The sequence below is a fragment of the Neocloeon triangulifer genome, unplaced genomic scaffold (assembly GCF_031216515.1).
Source record: "Neocloeon triangulifer isolate White Clay Creek 2 clone unplaced genomic scaffold, ASM3121651v1 ptg000005l, whole genome shotgun sequence".
Lineage (NCBI taxonomy): Eukaryota > Metazoa > Arthropoda > Insecta > Ephemeroptera > Baetidae > Neocloeon > Neocloeon triangulifer.
The window spans coordinates 299,623-317,422 of record NW_026775548.1 but is presented as its reverse complement, the minus strand read 5'-3'; the positions used below and the strand labels follow the sequence as shown (position 1 = coordinate 317,422).

The 17,800-nt window shown below is 35.8% G+C and overlaps 5 protein-coding genes across 6 annotated transcripts in view; 4 read left to right on the top strand and 1 right to left on the bottom strand.

The window, feature by feature from the left end:
* Positions 1-17,800, bottom strand: part of LOC132193992 (nonsense-mediated mRNA decay factor SMG8) — a 45,204-nt gene that overhangs the window by 2,307 nt on the left and 25,097 nt on the right. For both annotated transcript variants that reach the window (XM_059615011.1, XM_059615010.1), the window contains exons 9-11: positions 1,608-1,873; positions 1,443-1,550; positions 194-544 (exon numbers count right to left, since the gene is read on the bottom strand). In XM_059615011.1, the coding sequence (XP_059470994.1) occupies positions 194-544; positions 1,443-1,550; positions 1,608-1,873 (725 nt within the window). The remainder of the gene's footprint in view (positions 1-193; positions 545-1,442; positions 1,551-1,607; positions 1,874-17,800) is intronic.
* Positions 6,201-8,368, top strand: LOC132193995 (C-type lectin domain family 4 member F-like). The gene is made up of 9 exons (XM_059615018.1): positions 6,201-6,361; positions 6,520-6,612; positions 6,671-6,775; positions 6,899-7,006; positions 7,425-7,517; positions 7,576-7,615; positions 7,702-7,760; positions 7,813-7,927; positions 7,989-8,368. The coding sequence occupies exons 1-9, from the start codon at positions 6,275-6,277 to the stop codon at positions 8,213-8,215; spliced, it is 927 nt and encodes a 308-aa protein (XP_059471001.1). The 5' UTR covers positions 6,201-6,274; the 3' UTR covers positions 8,216-8,368.
* Positions 8,972-10,890, top strand: LOC132194001 (uncharacterized). The gene is made up of 8 exons (XM_059615025.1): positions 8,972-9,075; positions 9,292-9,384; positions 9,475-9,603; positions 9,968-10,060; positions 10,119-10,158; positions 10,212-10,270; positions 10,324-10,438; positions 10,492-10,890. Exons 1-8 carry the CDS (start codon positions 9,007-9,009, stop codon positions 10,713-10,715), a joined length of 822 nt encoding a protein of 273 aa, XP_059471008.1. The 5' UTR covers positions 8,972-9,006; the 3' UTR covers positions 10,716-10,890.
* LOC132193996 (C-type lectin domain family 4 member F-like) lies at positions 12,802-14,884 on the top strand. Its single transcript, XM_059615019.1, has 9 exons — positions 12,802-12,903; positions 13,037-13,129; positions 13,216-13,344; positions 13,434-13,520; positions 13,921-14,013; positions 14,071-14,110; positions 14,211-14,269; positions 14,324-14,435; positions 14,501-14,884. The coding sequence occupies exons 1-9, from the start codon at positions 12,832-12,834 to the stop codon at positions 14,725-14,727; spliced, it is 912 nt and encodes a 303-aa protein (XP_059471002.1). The 5' UTR covers positions 12,802-12,831; the 3' UTR covers positions 14,728-14,884.
* Positions 15,499-17,569, top strand: LOC132193998 (C-type lectin domain family 1 member B-like). Its single transcript, XM_059615021.1, has 9 exons — positions 15,499-15,660; positions 15,783-15,875; positions 15,929-16,045; positions 16,180-16,275; positions 16,647-16,703; positions 16,761-16,809; positions 16,866-16,918; positions 16,973-17,087; positions 17,150-17,569. Exons 1-9 carry the CDS (start codon positions 15,589-15,591, stop codon positions 17,374-17,376), a joined length of 879 nt encoding a protein of 292 aa, XP_059471004.1. The 5' UTR covers positions 15,499-15,588; the 3' UTR covers positions 17,377-17,569.

Here is a 17,800-nt window from a genome sequence, read left to right as displayed (position 1 = left end):
GGTCAACAACATATATATTAATTTGGTATGAAAAAAATTAACGTTGGTTTCAATTTTCCCAACAATATTTAAATTGCCCTAATTTTGCTGGAAAAAGTTTGAAAAACTATTTTGAAGTTCCCCCTCTCAACTCTGAGATTAAAATTTAATGCTCCATCGAGTTCTACAATAAAATTTTGACCCTTTGAAGCACCTTTTCCGACTTTGGTCTTGCGGTTCTTGACGTTTCCACCGAACTTGCGCTGCTGGTTGGGCGAGACGGGGATGTTGACCCCGGCGGTGCCCACGGAGGTCCACTTGGCCTCGGCCTTGCCCATTTCGGAGGGTTCGAAGCGGACTGAGACGTCCCAGGGCAGCAGGTAGGCCGAGCCGGGCAGGAAGCCGGGCTGGTCGGTGAGGCCGTGGTTGTGCGAGTAAACGGACGACGGCCCCAGACACACCAGCGACCACGACGGGAACTGCGGCAGCAACCCCACCGGCGACCCTGAGTGCAGCATCCCTGGCAGGTACTCGGTCGTCGACGCCTGACGCACCAGACCCTTTTCTGCAAAAAATGCAATCAAACAAAAGTTAATATTTGAGATTTAAAATGTAAAATAACACAGATTTCAATTTTTATTAACCTATATTGCCAAATTCGGTTGGTAAACCTGTTAAAAGAAGTACCTTTTTGATGTGTGAGACAAATAGGCACCCATTGGTGACCAAAAAGGTCAAGGTCACCGTGAGATTTGTGTCGAAATAAAGAGTTATGCAAACTCATTGGTCGACATGTTTCCCCCACCACTAAATTTAAAGTGGCCTCAACACACCAAGTGTGACACATCGACGGTAAGAGCAGGTCACGAGGAACCGGTTGGTGACCAAAAAGGTCAAGATCACCGTAAAATTTGTAGCGAAATGAACGATTAAAGCGATCTGATTGGTTTTAAAACTTTCCCCACCACTAAATTTACATTGGCTTTAAAACATCAAGTGTGACATATCATTGGAAAGAGCAGGTCACGAGAAACCAATTGGTGACTAAAAACTTGCCAAATGTAAAGAAATTCAGATTTTAATGTTTTTTTTCTTTGAATAAATCTCAAAATAGTTTGGATCTTATGTAATTAATGTACCACTGGCAAGATGAACCTATTGGATGATCAAAAAGTTAAGCAATAGATCTGTTCAGGGTTCAGGACGATCAAGCGATCTTATTGGTCCGCATAGTTCCCCCACCACTAAATATAATTCAACTTTTGCATACCAAGTGTGACACATAATTAGAAAGGTCAGGTCACAAGGAATCGATATGCGCCATCAAGGGTGAAGTTGACCTTGCAGGCTTCGATAAAAGCTTGATTTAATTATTTTAAACCACTGATTCACACCTTTTTAGAGTATATAAATTTTTTGCCTTGAATTTCCAGTTTGAAATTGTTAGGAAATCAGTTTCTCACCTTTTGCCGAGTCCAAGCACATCTCCTCCATCCTGAGAAACAATTGTTGGTCCACGAACTCGTCGCCGTCCTTCATTTGCGCCGCCTCGTCCATCCCCGACAAAAGTCCTTTGGCATGTAAAAAAAAATGAAACTTTTGCAAATTTCGGATAAATTTTGGCGCACCTCCGAAGCTGAACTTCTCCTGCTTGCCGGTGTCCTCGTCGACGGCCACCCTGGCCGCCTTGAAGTCCTTGATGCTGGGCTGGAAGACGGGGAACGCCCACTTTTCGTGTCTGTCGCAGCAGTCGGCGGCCAGCGCCGCGTAGAAGTCGCAGTTGGCCGTCCTGAGCACGAAAGGGTCCTCCCTGGGACCCTGTTTGCGGCCGCAGTTGCACGTCGACACGTACCTGACGCCGCTCAGGTGCGGAATCGTCGACAGCGGCTCCTTTCTGAAACAAACAAATCAAATTTGAATTTTTCGGTTCAAATTTTCACGGATTTTGCTGTCGGAATGAAAAAGGGCCAAAATGTTCAACTGACAACTTCAAAGATGGCCACCAGGATTAAATTTTATGTTTACAGAGTCAATTATAGTCCGAAATCAAAATTTGTTAAAAAAAAAATCAACTCGCTGAATCGATTGAGAATTATAACACATAAAAAAATGAAAAGACCTTTAGAACTTTAAAATATTAAGAAAAATGAGTAGAAATCTAGTATCTGCCATTTTTAATTTTTCATACTTCAATTTCTATCCATTAAATCCTTGGTAAATAACGTCACTATGTTTGCAATCTGCGAAATCAATTTTGAGGGTTAAAAATGTATAACTTTCATGTGACGTTAATTTGAATTGAAACTTCAACTGCGAATTACGAGGAGGAAAAAGAAACGCGATGAACTGCGATTGCCCTTTGATTTTAGACCAAAGACGTCACTACGAGGAAAACTAATTCAGACACGCGCGAGATTATTAAAAAAACGAGGAAAATGGCGTCAGATTTTTCAAATTTTCTTATTTAGCATTTTTCAACATTTTCTATGTTTGCTCAAATTACCTCGCAATTCAATTTACAATAAATACTAAAGCTAAAAATTTAAAATAATTGTGTAAGTAAAATGTCATGTAGAATGACTTAAGGAAAATCATTGCATTTTGCTTCGTTAAGCATTGGAGAAATTTGATGATAAATGTTGTTATTTTTCCTGCTCGTTAGATTGACGAGAAGATTGACGAAGGCATGAGAGGGCAGTGATAAAAGCCGGGGATAAAAGGCATTGGCGAATTCGGCGATCGACACTCAAGTGGAAGGACCGAGCATGGCTCGTTTTATTTTAATGATCGTTTCGCTCGTCGCCGCCGCCCTGGCCAACGATTCTTCAAAAAAGGTGCAACTTTTATTTGAAGATTTTTTAAAATCGAAAGTTAGATTTCTTCAAATTTAAGTAAAATGGAAATTTTGGGAACAAAACCATTTATCTGTTAATTTCTTAATTATATCGAAAAACCCTGTTAAGGCAAAAATTTCGACAGAATTGAATTGTAAATTGAAGAAAATAATTTCATTTCAGCCAGCAGAATCCGAGTTTCGGCAGGAATTGTTGAAGAATTTGAACAAGACAAATGAAATGCTGTACCGATTGATGAGAATCGTCAACCAGCAGGTAGAAATTTAAATGCATATTAAATTTTGTAACTTAAAAATAATAATAATTCGAGTCTGAACTTTTTAATTTTGTGACTTTTGAAGCCTGCAGAGATGCGGAGACTGGTGGAGGAGCAAAAGGAGGAGGTAAAGCAGGAGTTGATCAAACTGTCCAACACGACCAACGAACGATTCCACCGACTCGCTAATACTGCTGACCAGCGCCACAATCAGGTAAACAAATTTGAAATCGTTGTTGGTTGCAATTTTCTGCTCCACAACGAAAATTTGATAATTAAAAAGATTCTAACGTTTGAAACCAGACGATGGAAAGAGTTGAAGAGGTGGAGAAAAATTTGAACAAAACAACTTTCGAGAGGTTCAATCGGATGGATTACATTTCATAATTTGCAATAAATTAAATTTGTAAAAAATATTTGAAATTTTACTTTTTTGATGCAATTTGTCATAAAAGAATTAAAATATCTGAACCAAATAGTGATAAGAAGATAAAATTACTTTGACAAAAGAATCAAAATTTATTCATTAAAAAAAAAATGTGATTTTTACTTCAGACTTTACATTTTGCTTACTTTTGAAACGCTCCAATTTTGTGTGAAAGTCTCCAACGTAAAGAGAGGTTAAAAATATTTCTAAAATAATTCTGTTTGATTTCTGAAATTCATTCTTTTGTTTTCCAGGTTCTGGAAAAAGACAAGGAAATGGAAGAGAAGAGGAAGAATGACAGAGAAAAGTTGGACGCTTTGGCAAATTTTACTGAACGTCACATCCAGGTTTGAATCAAATTATTTTCACAAGACTTTTTTTTATGTTGCAAATGGGGCGCGTCGCAGTGAGTAATTACATCGTGGCGACGTCTCATAAGTCAATAAAGAATAATAATAATAATATTGAGGGCGATCCAAAAGGCTAACTTGGCCCAGGCTAATTTGACCTGGCCTGGGCTAATTTAATCCGCCATTCAATTTTGCTGGTGGGCAAAGTTAGCCCGGAGCTAACTCAAGTAAGCCTGGGCCAGGTTAGGCTTTTGGATCGCCATCAATATGGCAGGTAAGCACGTTTTAAGCTGCAGCATGCAGAAGTGCGGCAGATAGGCTCGCTTCTCGCTGCTGCCGCTTGCGCGCAGAAGTGCGGCAGATAAGCCCACATCTGTTGAGCCTGTTAGGCACTGAGTTTTTTGTGTGTATATCGAATAAAAATACTTCTTCTTTCAGTTCTTTCAAATCAGATTCTCACCGCACTGCAACCTCGCTCGTAAGTTTTTTGAATTAAATTTTTAAAATGAATTGATTAAAAATTGTTATGGACTGAACAAAAAGTGACTGGAAAAATATTTAATTGGATAAATTCGCAGGTTTTTCAAACCTGACGGTGCTGTCTAATGGCAAGGTTTACTCCTTCCATCAAACTTCCGTAATTCTCAACTCGCAGCGTCTTTGAAATTTTCTAATTTCTCTCTGACAGGCAAACTGGACTTCTGCAAATGAGACTTGCAGTAAAAAAGGCCTCCATTTGGCCACCATCACAGATCTTAATGACGCACAGCTGGTCGCGGAAAAAGGACGAAAAATTTTTACTAGTGAGAGATGCAAAAAATATTAAAAATAACTGCGAATTTTCCATGCAACTTAATTACTTTCGTTTTCAGATAGTGTTTTGTGGGTTTCGGCGAAAAACCAAGCAAGAGGAAGTGAAAAGGACTTCCGTTGGCGCGACGGGACGAAATTGGAATTGGACAGTCCGTTGTGGTCGGGAAGTGCGACCAAGATGCACGACTGCGTTAGATTTTATAATTATGATAACGGAAAATTGCAGAGCGATGCATGCAGCACTAATCGGTCTTTCGTTTGCGAGCTTCCCAGCGAATGTTACTAAAAACTAATTTGAACGGTTTCATGGTTGCAATCCGAGGTTTTTATGTTTCAACGACGGATTTATTTAAAAAAATTCAAATAGTTCTTTGACTCTTCATATTGTTGTCAATTATGTGTTTGCAGATTATATTTTGAAATAAAATTGGTTAGCAGATTAAATGCAGGTATTGCAGGTATATTATTTAATATATTCAGCCCCCTTGAAAACTGCAAAAAGTTTGCAAGAATTCCTTAAAACACAAGAAAAAGTAGAACTGAAGTTTTTAGGCTTGGTTTTGACAAGCAAAGTTGTTTTTGCCAGAACAAAAGAATTTTTTTATTAAAATGCGATGGTAAAATTTTTTTATCACTCTGGAGTGTTAATTTTGTTCACTGCGTTTAAATACAACATAAAAATTTAAAAGTGGAAAATCGAGTTTTGAAAAGTAACTGAAATTTTTAATTTCCTTGAATTTACAAATTGCAGAATCTTTTTGTTATTAAACATCAGGAGAGGAAATCCACCATGAATGATGGTAGCGGAAATGAAGTGGAGAATTAAAAGAAGAAAAACAAAAAAACCTAGGGTCAATTTTTATAAAAAGAAAATGGGGCATTGATAGGAATATCCACCCTTAAAATTGGAATCTGAAATTTTTACATTAATTGGACTTTTTAATCCAGAATTGAATTTTAAATTCTTCCTAATGTTTTTACTTGCTAAATTTATTCGATAATTTTCTCCTTAATTAATACATTTCAAGGAGCCAAAATGGCCCAAATTAAACGCATTTTAGAGAGCTAAAAAATTACCATTTGCCGATCAATGTTTGGAAACAAAAATGCAACCCGCCCGCCACAAATGTCGTCAGTGTTGCATAAATATTTCACAACAACTTTGCAGCTTTCAAGAAATTTAAAGGAAACGAGTGCAAAAATTAATAACGAGTCTTAATTTTAAAATTATCTCAAATTTTTTCCATGGAAAGGGCTATCAAATTTTACTGGCGTTTTGAAAAAAAAATTCTTATTTATGCTTCAAAATTCTGCCCTTAATAAAGGTTAAAATTTCCTTTAAAAAAGAGCAGAATAATTTAATTCCGCTTGGGACATTTCTTGCACTTTTAACTTGCATCAATTTTTCCAGATGGCCCGAAAAGATAAAATTATCTAAAAAAAAATCATATTGCAGAATGGAGATCAGCCGCTTGAGGAAAAATTGGATGGTTATTTGTTTTCCAGCTCGTCAGATTGACGAGGGCAGAGGGCAGTGATAAAAGCCGGGATAAAAGGCGATGGCCAATTGAGAGAGGGACACACAAGATCAACCATGGGTCGTCTCGTTTGGCTCATTGTTTTGGTCGTCGCCGCCGCCCTGGCCAACGATTCTTCAAACAACAACAACTTTAATTTGAAGGTTTTTTTTTAAATCAAAAGTCAGATTTCTTCGAATCTAACTTCAATGGAAATTTCGTGAACAAAAACATATATCTTAATTTAATTTCTTAATTGTCTCGAAAAACTTTGTGAAGGCAAACATGTTGACTGAATTATACAGTCAATTCATAATTTCAGCCCGAAGAATCCGAGTTTCGGCAGGAAATGTTGAAGAATTTGAACAAAACGAATGAAATGTTGAACCGACTCATGAGAATCGTCTACGAGCAGGTTCTGTTTACACAAATGACATTCATCCTAATTGAATTTGTTGCTGTGCGTTTTGCAGGTTGTGGAGACGCGGAAAGTGGCCGAGGAGCAAAACCAATTGGCCGACGCAACCCAAAACAAATTGGACCAACTGGCCACAAATGTCGACCAGCGCCTCAATCAGGTAAAACAAATTTATAAAACTATAAATAATTGTTAGGGAGATCGATTTTGGTTTTAAATTAAAATTTTTTCTGCTTCATAATGAATATTTGATTATTAAAAAGATTTTAACGTTTGAAACCAGACGTTGGAAAGAGTTGAGGAGGCGGAGAAAGGAAATGAGGAGCTTCTCAAATATTTGAACAAAGCAACTTCCGAGAGGTTCAATCGGATGGAAAAACAAATCTATCAGGTGAGCATGAAAAACACTTCCATTTGATCACAATCTGAGCTGAGAATAAAACTTTTAATAAGAAGAAGATTTGCACATTTCATAATTTGCAGTAAATTTATAAATTTTTGAATTTTGAAGGGATAAACAATTAAAAAAAAAATTTAACCTTTCTGTTGACATTTCTCATAAAAGATTTAAAATATCTGAACCAAATAGTGATAAGTAGTCAAAATTAATTTTGCAAATGGAAGAATAAAAATTCATTCATTAAAAAAATTTGTAATTTTTAGTTCAGACTTGAGATTTTGCTTAATTTTATATGATTTTATAAATCTCCATTTTTGTGTGTGTGAAAGTCTCCAACGTAAAGAGAGGTTAAAAATATTTCTGAATTATTCTGTTTAATTATACTGGAATTCATTCTTTTGTTTGCCAGGTCTTGGAAAAAGATAAGGAAATGGAAGAGAAGAGGCAAAACGACAGAGAAAAGTTGGACGCTTTGGCAAATTTTACTGAACGTCACATTCAGGTTCGAATCAAATTTCTTTCACGAGACTTTCATCAAAGAATAATTTTACTTTTTTCAGTTCTTTCAAATCAGATTCCCAACGCACTGCAATCTCGCTCGTAAGTTTTTTAAGTAAAAGATATAAAATTGATATTGATTCAACAAAAAAGTGACTGGAAAACTATTTAATTGGATAAATTCGCAGGTTTGTCAAACCTGACGGTGCTTTCTAATGGCAAGATTTATTCTTTCCATCAAACTCTGGTAAGTCTCAAACTCGCAGCTTCGTTGAATTTTTCTCATTTTCTTTCAACAGGAAAACTGGACTTCAGCAAATGAAACTTGCAGCAAAAATGGCCTGCACTTGGCCACGATCAGAGATCAAAATGAGGCACAGCTGGTCGCGGCTGAAGCGCAAAGAATTATAAAGGGTGATTTCAAAATGAGAATAAATCTGCGAATTTTCAATAATCGAAATAATTTTGCTTTCAGGTTATGCTTGGTGGGTTTCGGCGAAAAACCTAGGAAGGGGAAGTGAAAAGGACTTCAGATGGCGTGACGGGACCAAGTTGGAGTTGGACAGTCCCTTGTGGTGGGAAAAAGCGGACAAGACGGAGGATTGCGTTCGCACCTATAATTGGACCAATAGAAAATTGTACAGCTATCCATGCAACAGTGATCTGCCGTTCATTTGCGAATTGCCCAGCGAATGTTACTGAGAACAAATTTGAATTAATTAATCTGAGGTTTTATGTTTCAACAACGGATTTAATAAAAAAAAAATTAAAAAAGTTTTGCAACGGTATCTTCTAATTTTTGTGAATTACGTTTTTAGATTAGATTTTGGAATAAAATTGTTAAGCAGGTGAAAAGCAGGTGTTTTTAATTAATCAGCTCCCCTTGCAAAAGAAAATTCTTTAAACACAGGATTAAATTAAATCAAAATTGCTCGGTTTTGAAAAGTGAAGAACATTATTGTTATGAGAAACAGATTAAAATTTTTTAAATGTTATTAACTTCAATTTCTCCAGTCAAAACTGCAACTCAATGATTGCATTTCTGGCCTTGAAATCTTTCAAAATGTTCAGACAACTCCAAAAGATGAATGATTTTTTCATCCTTTAAATTGAAAAATTTATTTTGTAAGGAGGACAAAGAATCTCGATGAACCACGATTGCCATTTAAGTTTTGACAAAGACTTCACTAAGAGGGAAACAAGTCAGACAAAATGTGAAAAAGCGGAGACAAAAGTTAAATAAATATATTTTTTTTTCGATAGTAAAATTAATTTTTAATTAATTTTGAAGTTTCCATTAATCATTGAGATGTTTCCTCAAAACATTTAGATAAATTGTAACGCAATGATTCAATTTTATTTTAATGGTAAAAAAAAATCATGGCATTTTGCATGTTGTTTTCTTGCTGCTCGCCAGTTTGGCGGGGGCAAAGGGCAGTGGATAAAAAGCGTTGGCGAATCAAGGGCGACGCACAAGTGAGAAGAGACCGACCATGGCTCGTTTGATTTTAATGATCGTTTTGCTTGTCGCCGCCGCCCTGGCCAACGAATCTTCCAACAAGGTTAGAAAATTGATTTTTTTTCATTAATGTGTAGGGAATTGCATCTCAATATTTTATTCAAAACGTTTAGAGATTTTGTTTATAATAAAAGTTTAAAAACGACAAGAATTTAAAATAATACAGAAATTACTAATTTAAGGGCGAAAAATTCTGGTAATAAAAAAAAATTAAGGCTGATTTAAATTATAGAAAATGGTGAAAAGAAAATAATTTCAGCCAGAAGAATCCGAGTTTCGACAGGAAATTTTGAAGAATTTTAACAAAACAAACGAAAAGTTGGACCGACTGATGAGAATCGTCTTCAATCAGGTGCAAATTTAAATTCATATTTTTTCTTTTTAACTCAAAATTAATAATAATAATTCGATACTGAGCTTTATAATTCTGTGACTTTTGAAGCCTGTGGAGATGCGCAGATTTGTTGAGGAGCAAAAGGCGGAGGTAAAGCTGGAGCTGATGAAATTTGCCAACGCGACCAACGACAAACTGGACCAACTGGCCAAAACCGTCGACCAGCGCTTCGATCAGGTACACAAATTGAATTGATTAATTGATTCTATAATTTTATTGTACGCCACAATACATAAATAAACCGATAGTGAAACATATAATTTAAAAAATAAAGTGCGATACTAGAGACAATTCGTGCCATTTGTCTGACGAATGGTAAAGAAGACCAATTATTTCTTCGCACTTTCACTTTCAGACAAGATTATCCTTATTTTCAAAAGTAACTATAGCCGTGAGTGGCATTTATCACAATTACTAGACAAAAATAGCATGTGAATTGTCGTTCAGTCTCAATATTCAACTGTTAATTTAGAAATGCTGCAAGATTGAATGAACTTGCCTATGAAACCATCAATGTTTAGAAGTTTATGTTTCTTGCAAGGCTTTAGAAAAGGACAGACAAATTGAGGAACAGACGAAGAACAACAGAGAAAAATTGGACGCTTTGGCAAATATTACAGAGCATCATATTCAGGTTCGAAGCCATTTATTTCCTCAAGAATTTCATTGAAGCCAAATTTTCCGCATTTCAGCATTTTCAAATCAGATTTCTATCACACTGCAGCCTCGCTCGTACGTTTTTCAAATAAAAATTGACAATTTAAAGCGAAAAATCTGAATTTCAGGTTCGTCAAACCTGACGTTGCTGTCCAACGGCAAGAAGTACTCCTTCCATCAAACCAAAGTAAGTCTCAACTTGCAGCTTCTTGAGATTTCTTCAATTTGTTCCTCTGACAGAAAAACTGGACTTCTGCAAACGAGTTTTGCAGCAAAAATGGCCTCAACTTGGCCACAATCACAGATCTAAATGACGCTCACGTGGTCGCGGCACAAGGACGAAGAATTATTTCTGGTGAGGAAAAAAATGACCAGGACTTTACACTAATTAAAATCATTCGCTTTCAGGTCAAGCTTGGTGGGTTTCGGCAAAAAACGAAGGAAGGGGAAGTGAAATGGACTTCCGGTGGCTCGACGGGACCAGGTTGGAGTTGGACAGTCTGTTGTGGTGGGACGGTGCAAACAAGACCAACGACTGCGTTATCATTAATAATTGGACCGGGGGAAAATTGTGGAGCGACCCATGCATCAACCCTCGGTTTTTCATTTGCAAACTGCCCAGCGAATGTTAATGAGAGCAAATTTCAGTTAGCGTTTTGCCCCCAAAACAATTATATTATTTTTCAATACTTCAACGACACGGGAATTTCAAAAAATATAAAATAGTTGTGCGACTTTTCTGATTATTTTTGAATTTTGGAATAAAATCGGTAAACAGATTTTACATGCCTTCGTTATTAATTTATTCCACACCCCTTGCCAATTACAATTGAATTTCTAAACAAGGTAAAACGAATAAAATTAGAAATTTTTACATAAAAAGCCAAACTAGAAACTACCGGGGTTTTATTAATTTCACCCTTAATCACCTCAAGACTTCAGATTTCGCTAATTTATTGCATTTTGTACCATAGAATTGAGTAGTCCATAAATATTTTAATACTTTAGCCCCGTAAAAGTAAAATTAGTTTTTTTTTAACTGAATTAAAAATGCAGAAAAATTACTTATGCGCATTTTAGGAGGGTGATCTGAAAATTTAAAATAGCGAGATTTATTGACGACCTAATATTCTCTCTATATATTCGATTTGACCGTTAACCCTTTCTTCTCTTTTTTCTCTAATTTAAAAATTTTTGTACAGACCGAGAAGAATAAATAATAATAATAATAATAATAATGTTTGGAAAAAAGACGCAACCCGCCAGACACAAATGTCGTCAGTGAAGCAAAACTCACTCTCAACGTTACCAACAAGAAATCAGTAAAAAAATGTTATTAAAAAATTTTTTATTATAAAATAATTTAAAATTGAGCTGAAAAGTCAACTTCTGTCTAAATTTTACTGGTGAATTGAAAAAAATTCCTAAAGACCTGAAATTTTGGCCAACACAAACCGCCGTTAATTAATTAATCTGCATTAATCCATAATTAGTTTTAAAAGTCACGAGTGGGATTCAATTGTTATGCTTTTTTTGAAAGACCATTTTAAAAACAAAAAAAAAAAAAACGCACTGAAAAAGGCCTCCACTTGACCACAATCACAGCTCTAAAGGAGGCAAAAGTGGTCGCGGAAGAAGCAAAAACAATATATTTTGGTGAGATGCATAAGTTTGACAAATTTACAAAGACTTTTCACTATAATTAAAATCGCTTTGCTTGCTGGTGTTGGTTGGTGGGTTTCGGCGAGAAACCACGGAAGTGAAAAGGATTTCCGTTGGAATGACGCGACGAAATTGGAGTTGAACATGTGGGCGGAAAGTGCGGACAAGACATACGAATGTCGTTCATTTGTGAACTGCCAAGCCAATGCTACTGAGAGAAAATTTCAATCAGATCCAATAATTACTGAAAGACGCACTCAATCAAAAAATCTCAAATTGTTTTTCACCTTGATGTGAATTCGGTTTTTACATTGTAAGATTGTGGAATGAATTTTTCAAACAGATTTAATTTGGGATTTTCTAATCGCACCTTTTCTAATTAGTTAGCAAAAATTGTTTTCGTAAATTGAATGAGAATTGCTTTGGTGTTTAAAAAGCGAAGATATAAAAATCAAATATTTTTTTCTCCATCATCGACTTGATTCAAGATTGATTTGATGAATGGTCTTATTTGCGGCGTGTCTGATGAAAACCAAAGACTTCAAAATAAGACACAAACCAAAAGTTTTCGTTCTCCAGTCACACATCCAGAGTTACTTTTAAGGAAAATGCAGAATTCTTCAAAAAAAGGAAAGGATTTAAATAAATATCACCCCAATCTGTTATTCTTGATTTCCCCCCAAATTATTTCTGAAATTTTCTTACAATAAAAATAACATTTGTTGTGAATTGAATTGTCAGACAAAAAGATTTCGCCAAAACTTGCGAGATCAAAAAGATCCCAACTTCAAGAGTGAAAAATATTGTGCAATATTCATGTAACATAAAAATTGCCGAGTGGAACAATTTTAAACGTTTTGTACTTTCCTCTTTCGCGTAAAAATTGCAGTTGAATTCAAAGCAAATTTTGAATAAACACATTTTTAAAAAAATTGCAATTTATGTTGTGCAGACATGAGGAAAAATTGTAGAATGTTGTTTGTCCTTCTGCTCATCAGTTTATTGATCGGTGGGGTCGGAGGGCAGTAATAAAAGCGAGGATAAAAGGCGTTGGTGAATTCTGAGAGGAACACACAAGGACCGATCATGGCTCGTCTGGTTTGGCTCGTCGTTATGCTCGTCGCCGCCGCCGCCCTGGCCAACGATTCTTCAAACAAGGTACTACATTAAATGGAAATTTTGGGAACAAAAACATTATCTTTAAAGTCTCAATTGAATGGAATACCCTGTGAAGGCAAACATGTTGACTGAATTATATAATTGTAAATTGAAGAAAATAATTTCATTTCAGCCAGAAGAATCCGAGTTTCGGCAGGAATTGTTGAAGAATTTGAACAAGACAAATGAAATGCTGAACCGATTGATGAGAATCGTCAACCAGCAGGTAGAAATTTAAATGCATATTAAATTTTGTAACTTAAAAATAATAATAATTCGAGTCTGAACTTTTTAATTTTGTGACTTTTGAAGCCTGCAGAGATGCGGAGACTGGTGGAGGAGCAAAAGGAGGAGGTAAAGCAGGAGTTGATCAAACTGTCCAAAACGACCAACGAACGATTCGACCGACTCGCTAATACTGCTGACCAGCGCCACAATCAGGTATACAAATTTGAAATCGGTGTTGGTTGCAATTTTCTGCTCCACAACGAAAATTTGATAATTAAAAAGATTCTAACGTTTGCATCCAGACGATGGAAAGAGTTGAAGAGGTGGAGAAAAATTTGAACAAAACAACTTTCGAGAGGTTCAATCGGATGGAAAAACAAATCTATCAGGTGAGCATGAAAAACAGTTCCATTTGATCACAATCTGAGCTGAGAATAAAACTTTCAAAACAAGAATAATAATTGCACATTTTCATAATTTTCAATAAATTAAATTTGTAAAAATACATGGAAATTTTACTTTTTTGATGCAATTTCTCATAAAAGAATTAAAATATCTAAACCAAATAGTGATAAGAAGATAAAATTAATTTCGCAAATGGAAGAATAAAAATTCATCCATTAAAAAAAATTTGTAATTTTTAGTTCAGACCAGGTTCAGACTTGAGATTTTGCTAAATTTTATAACGATCCAATTTTGTGTGTGTGAAAGTCTCCAATGTAAAGAGAGGTTAAAAATATTTCTGGATAATTCTGCTTAATTACTGGAATTCATTCTTTTGTTTGCCAGGTTTTGGAAAAAGATAAGGAAATGGAAGTGAAGAGGAAAAATGACAGAGAAAAGTTGGACGCTTTGGCAAATTTTACCGAACGTCACATCCAGGTTCGAATCAAAATATTTTTTAAGACTTTTATCGAATAATAATTTAACTTTTTTCAGCAACTTAAAATCCGATTTCTACCACACTGCAACCTCGCTCGTCAGTTTTAAAAATTAAATATTTAAAATGAATTGATTAAAAATTGATATCGATTGAACAAAAAAGTGACTGGAAAATATTTAATTGGATAAATTTGCAGGTTTGTCAAACCTGACGGTGCTTTCTAATGGCAAGATTTATTCTTTCCATCAAACTCTGGTAAGTCTCAAACTTGCAGCTTGTCTGAATTGTTCTTATTTTTTACTTTTACAGGCAAACTGGAGTTCTGCAAATGAAACTTGCAATAAAAAAGGCCTCCATTTCGCCACGATCACAGATCTTAATGAGGCAACGCTGGTCGCGGCTGAAGCGCAAAGAATTAATGGTGAGGGGTAAAAAATTTTGAGTAAATCTGTGACTTTTCACTAATCAAAATAATTTTGCTTTCAGTTTATTATTGGTTGGTTTCGGCGAAAAACCAAGCAAGTGGAAGTGCAAAGGACTTCCGTTGGCGCGACGGGAGCAAGTTGGAGTTGGACAGTCCCTTGTGGAAGGAGGACGCGGACAAGACGGAGGATTGCGTTCGCACCTATAATTGGACCAATAGAAAATTGTACAGCTATCCATGCAACAGTGATCTGCCGTTCATTTGCGAATTGCCCAGCGAATGTTACTGAGAACCCATCTGATTGGTTTCGTCGTTGCAATTCAAGGTTTCATGTTTCTACGACGGATTTAATAAAAAATTTCAAATAGTTATTTTGCAACTCTTCTGATTTTTGTGAATTCGCTTTTAGATTAGATTGTGGAATAAAATTGGTAAGCAGATGAAAAGCAGGTGTCATTAATTATTCTGCTCCCTTTCAGCTCCCTTTCATAGCACACATTAATAATTGTAATTCAGTTCTTGTATTTTGAATAAAAATTAAAATTTTCAAAGGAAATTCAACAATTGAAAAAAATTTATCGTGGATAATGAAAATTTTTATTTTATTTTTATTTTCATAATTAAAATACAAATTTTGATCGTTTTGATTTTTGTTGTATTTTTGCGCGTTAAAATCAAATTATTTTCAAAAAGATAATTAATTTAACACTTTTAAAATATAAAATTTAAATCTATTATCTCCCGCTTGGTTTTTTTTAAATTAGATGAATTTTAATGTTTGAAAATGATTTTATAGCAAATACATTAATTCCGTTATTATAGATACAGCGCGCTTTTCGCGCGCACAATTTAAATCAAGCGATTTCATTGGTCAAACGTCTACGATTGCCCCGATCGGATCGAAAAAGATCAGAAAATTTGATCTCTCACGATTGCATCAGCCCTCCGCCAGCGGTCGGTACGATTGGGAGCGCCAGCCAATCAGCGCGCGATCGTAGAGCAGCAATCGAATCGCGCAGCCCTTGCGCGCAGCGCTGTACGATACCCGCTGAATCCCACTTTACTTGGCGGGGGCAGAGGGTAGTGATAAAAGCTAAGATAAAAGGCGTCGGTGAATCAAAAGCGACACACAAGTGCAAAGAGACTGACCATGGCTCGTTTAATTTGGCTCATCCTTTTGCTCATCACTGCCGTTCTGGCTGCAAACGAGTGTTCAACAAAGGTAATCAACAATTCAATATCATATTTTCATTCTTGAAATTCATCATGGTAATTGTTGACTACTTTAAAATTGAAAAGATTCATATTTTGGTGAAAGTGAAGAAAGCCTTTTCATAATTTCAGCTGGAAGAATCCGAGTTTCAGCTGGAAATGTTGCATAATTTTAACAAAACAAACGAAAAGCTGGACAGATTGATGAGAATCGTCTTTGATCAGGTTCAAATGAAATTAAACGTGATTGAACTTTTCCAATTTTGTGGCTTTCCCAGGTTGTGGAGACGCGGAAGGTGGCCGAGGTGCAAAAAGAAGAGTTAAATAAATTTTCCAATGAGACCAAAGAGCGATTCGACCAACTGGCCGAAATCGTGGACCAGCGCCTCAATCAGGTACAAAAGGCAATTTCAAAATCCCAATCAATTAAATTTTTAAATACATATGAACTGAATGATTGTTATGCTAAGAATGAAACAAATTTTGGTATTGAAATATTGTCAAAATAAACAATTTTTTGAAACTATAGACGATGGAGAGAGTTGAAGAGGTGGCCAATGAAAATGAGCAGCTCGTGAAAAATGTCAACAGAAGGTTGGATAACTTGGAAAATCAAATTGACCAGGCATGAAATAAAAATTATTTCTATTTTTACAAACTATTGTGGCTACTTTTTAATCAAAACAATTATTGGAAATTCTGCTCCGGAAACGTTGGAACAATTTATTGTTGAATGAAGTTTGATAAATTGAATGAGGGCGATCCAAAAGCCTAACTTGGCCCAGTCTAACTTGACTTAGCCCCGGGCTAACTTAGCCCCCCAGCAAAATTAAATGGCGGGTTAAATAAGTCCGGGCCAGGTTAATTTAGACCGGGCCAAGTTAGCCTTTTGGATCGCCCTCAATAAGATTAAGCAGAAAGTTTTTGCATCGAATTTAATGAAATGCGTGCAAAATTATCAAGAGAAAATAATAAGGTATACTATTTTATTTTTAGACTTTGGAATATTTGAAGCCACAGAATCAACAGCTGAACGAAGCATTCAATGTCAAGGTTCAGTTCACATTGTTTACAGGAGATTTAATTAAACAATAAATGTTGCTGTTTCAGTCTGTTGAAATCGAATCCTCGTCTGTCCCAGCCAAATGCAGTCAGGCTCGTAAGTTTTCCACAACAATTTCTCACTAACTTTTTTTAATAATTACAAATTTCCAGTTTCATTAAAGACGCTGTCCAACGGCAAGAGGTACCACTTCAATAAAACTTCTGTAAGCCTCAATTGATTGTTTGCATTTTGAATGTGGACTTTTTTTTAAATGCAGGTAACTTGGGCTGGAGCAAACGAATTTTGCACCAAAATGGGCCTCCACATGGCCACGTACACGGATATGACGGACGTCGACGCCGTGTTGGAAGAAGACAAGAAAACCTACGGCGGTGTGACAATGACTGATTTCCTCAGCAAAGACCAATTTATCAAAATTATATTCTTTTTTCAGGAAAGGCTTGGTGGGTTTCGGTGAAAAATCAGGGCATTGGAAGCGAAAAGGACTTCCGTTGGCGCGACGGGACAAAATTGGAGTTGGACAGTCCGTTGTGGGAGGAAAATATGGACAAGAAAGAGGATTGCGCCTACACCAACAATTACGCGGAAGGAAAATTAATATCTTTCCAATGCTCAGGCTTCAGTTACGCACTTTGCGAACTCCCAAAGGAATGCTACTGATTAGTAGCCCATAGGAAGATTGGAATAAAAAGTTTCCCAATTTTGATGGAAATAAATCCCAAAAGAAATACTGCTTTCAATGATCAAACTATTTTAATTAATCTTTCAGTCAAAATAATTAGGTAATGTTATTATTTCAATTGATTTGTCTAAATTTTTAGATTGAAATAAAAATTTAAAAATTGCAATAAAATCTTGTCATTACAATCGAACTAGTGTTTTTTTAATTGCAAATCTACTCTGGTCCTAATTTTGTTTCTAGATCAAGCTAAATTTATTATGGTAGAAAAAAATGAAGCAAATTGCGCAGAAAAAATTGGACAAATCAGTTAGCTTGAGTCAAAATTTACTGCTCGATCGTTCATTGCTTTGCAATGGAAACAAGCAGTTTAGAAAATTCACTTATTCTGCCAAGTCACCAAGG

Bases quoted from the DNA above. Each gene is read 5' to 3' on its own strand.
- LOC132193995 (XM_059615018.1), top strand. From the start codon at position 6,275: ATGGGTCGTCTCGTTTGGCTCATTGTTTTGGTCGTCGCCGCCGCCCTG. The intron at 6,362-6,519 runs GTTTTTTTTTAA...TCATAATTTCAG, and splicing joins ACAACAACTTTAATTTGAAG to CCCGAAGAATCCGAGTTTCG. The intron at 6,613-6,670 runs GTTCTGTTTACA...TGCGTTTTGCAG, and splicing joins TGAGAATCGTCTACGAGCAG to GTTGTGGAGACGCGGAAAGT.
- LOC132193998 (XM_059615021.1), top strand. From the start codon at position 15,589: ATGGCTCGTTTAATTTGGCTCATCCTTTTGCTCATCACTGCCGTTCTG. The intron at 15,876-15,928 runs GTTCAAATGAAA...TGGCTTTCCCAG, and splicing joins TGAGAATCGTCTTTGATCAG to GTTGTGGAGACGCGGAAGGT. The intron at 17,088-17,149 runs GTGTGACAATGA...TTCTTTTTTCAG, and splicing joins AGACAAGAAAACCTACGGCG to GAAAGGCTTGGTGGGTTTCG.
- LOC132194001 (XM_059615025.1), top strand. From the start codon at position 9,007: ATGGCTCGTTTGATTTTAATGATCGTTTTGCTTGTCGCCGCCGCCCTG. The intron at 9,385-9,474 runs GTGCAAATTTAA...TGACTTTTGAAG, and splicing joins TGAGAATCGTCTTCAATCAG to CCTGTGGAGATGCGCAGATT. The intron at 9,604-9,967 runs GTACACAAATTG...GTTTCTTGCAAG, and splicing joins TCGACCAGCGCTTCGATCAG to GCTTTAGAAAAGGACAGACA.
- LOC132193996 (XM_059615019.1), top strand. From the start codon at position 12,832: ATGGCTCGTCTGGTTTGGCTCGTCGTTATGCTCGTCGCCGCCGCCGCC. The intron at 13,345-13,433 runs GTATACAAATTT...GTTTGCATCCAG, and splicing joins CTGACCAGCGCCACAATCAG to ACGATGGAAAGAGTTGAAGA. The intron at 14,270-14,323 runs GTAAGTCTCAAA...TTACTTTTACAG, and splicing joins ATTCTTTCCATCAAACTCTG to GCAAACTGGAGTTCTGCAAA.